The sequence below is a fragment of the Trachymyrmex septentrionalis genome, unplaced genomic scaffold, assembly GCF_001594115.1.
Source record: "Trachymyrmex septentrionalis isolate Tsep2-gDNA-1 unplaced genomic scaffold, Tsep1.0 scaffold87, whole genome shotgun sequence".
Lineage (NCBI taxonomy): Eukaryota > Metazoa > Arthropoda > Insecta > Hymenoptera > Formicidae > Trachymyrmex > Trachymyrmex septentrionalis.
In genome coordinates, this window is record NW_017306059.1 from 711,855 (window position 1) to 714,059 (window position 2,205).

The 2,205-nt window shown below is 31.3% G+C and overlaps 1 protein-coding gene across 1 annotated transcript; it reads right to left on the reverse strand.

Annotated features, from left to right (window-relative positions):
* Positions 1 to 234: 234 nt before the first annotated feature.
* LOC108755346 (UPF0184 protein C9orf16 homolog) lies at positions 235 to 1,128 on the reverse strand. Its single transcript, XM_018498276.1, has 2 exons — positions 836 to 1,128; positions 235 to 561 (listed from the first exon to the last, which is right to left on the reverse strand). The coding sequence occupies exons 1-2, from the start codon at positions 1,047 to 1,049 to the stop codon at positions 392 to 394; spliced, it is 384 nt and encodes a 127-aa protein (XP_018353778.1). The 5' UTR covers positions 1,050 to 1,128; the 3' UTR covers positions 235 to 391.
* Between the last annotated feature and the right edge of the window lie 1,077 nt (positions 1,129 to 2,205).

Here is a 2,205-nt window from a genome sequence, read left to right on the forward strand (position 1 = left end):
CAAAGATATTGTGTATGTTTCATTATTCTTCAAAAATAAAATATTAAAATTTAATAAAAAATATATATTTTGCATAACATGTACAAGAATTTTTTAAAATTACAATTGCAATTCAATATCGATATTTGTAATAAATAAAAGTGCATTAATATTTCCAAATATATGTGTATACATATATACATAATTACACGATAAATTAACTCAATTTTATTCTTGTCAGGAATGTTATTGAAGTTTCTTTGCCTAATCACTAACAAATATGATTGATCAGGATAGATTATAAATGTTTTTCATTTTTACAAATACATAAAACAACGCATTTACAAGATCAAAAAATAATACTTGTGAGTATCTTCAGACAACACCAAACATGATTTTCTAAGAATAATTATCACTTTGATTGTTGTCCTTCGATTTGTAGTGATTCCTGAAACTGTTTCCTAGCTTCACGATTAGATTGCAACAATTCGGTCAATTGTGCATGTATATCATCGTTTTTCTTTTCCAAATGATCCAAAGCAGTTTGCAAATGATCCAACTCATCCTCTAATGCCTTTATACCTGCGCATAACATGTTAATGATATACATATCTCTTTTTCTACTTGATTTTAAAAGTATTCTATAGTGGTATCAATTATTGAGAAAAAACTTGATTTAAAGGCTTATTTAAGTATTTATTTCTTAAATTATTTATTCATATATTTGTGCATTAATATTTAGATATACATCAACAATGTATAATAAAATTCTCCATATAGTCTTACAGTATGTCACGTTATTACTTTTTGAATTCTCAACATTTATTCAAAAAGATCTACTTGAAAATATGCTTACTTGTATCAACATATATATCTTCAGGATACACATCGTTCTCGAGATACTCGCAAATATCACCGGAATGTTCCTCGTTCTCGCTATTGTTCATTTCCTCGTCGGCGTCGTTGCGATTAGTTTCCTCCGTTTGCATCATCTCCTCCATATCTCCTTCCTTTTTCATTTCCTCCGCTGGATACTCGTCTCTGACCATATTTTTTTTTTCCACTTGCATCTAAGAAACAGCCAGTCAAAATCAGCTGACTTTACAGTTAAAGATGCATATCTATACATATAGATGAAAAGTCATATGGTGTCTCGTGACGTAGTCGATCTGAGTCAATCTGTTTGCGCTGTTTGCACTTTTTGCACTCAGTATCTTCGTTTTCTTTCTTATCAACGCTCGAATATATTTTATCTCGTTTAAAGTGCAAAATTTTTGGAGATTTCAAGCGACTAAATTATTAATATTAAAGATTAGGTAGGTTAACTGGCGATCGATACAAATTGACTGCGTTTAGCAGTTTCGCAATTTCTGTAAAATTCTTTAATATAAATGGTTTATACATTTAAATCCAGTAAGAAATTAACGACAAGATTAATCATATTTAAAAATTTTGTAACAGTTATAAAGTTGTTTTCTCCAGGGAACACAGCTAATTTCTGATATTTTAGCGATTTTTTTATTTTAGTTATAATATTTTGATCGTTGATAGGTAATCTCATTACTTCGCAATGTCCTCGCCGGATGTCGCGTGCATCGTGAATCGTGATCAATCCATCGCGGAACGCGGCGAGATCCGTTCGAATCGCTCCGTACTTTTCACGATTATTATTTACTTAAAAATAAATCCTGCGGACGAAAAAATATTGCGAATTTCTGTCGTAGAGTATCAGTTCACTGTATCGCATTGAATATTACGTACACTTGTTATTATACGCCGATATCGCGGTTTTGTAATTCCGGCCTGGAGAATTGGCCGAAAGTTTCCCGTCCGCCATATTGCGTCAAAATTATTTCTTTGTTACAAAACGCGAAAGTAAGAGTAGTAAAATTGCTTGCGCGATCATATCTACAGGTATGTCTCTTTCGTTGTTTTAACATTAATTGTGTTGATTGTTACAATATAATTTATTGTTTGAACATTTTTTCAATATTTATCAAAATATGTATATTGCATCTCTTCATATTTTTTGTGATTGTATTGTCGAAAAGAATTTTGCGCGCGTATAATCGCGAGCGTCTCTTGTAAAGATTGCGTTTCGTAAAACGCATAATGTGCATGATAAATTATTTTATTCTTGTTCAACAACTTTCGATGAACAATAAGGATAAAATCATACGTCATGCGCTTTATCAGAGGTACCCGCACAACACAATTCTCGAGAAC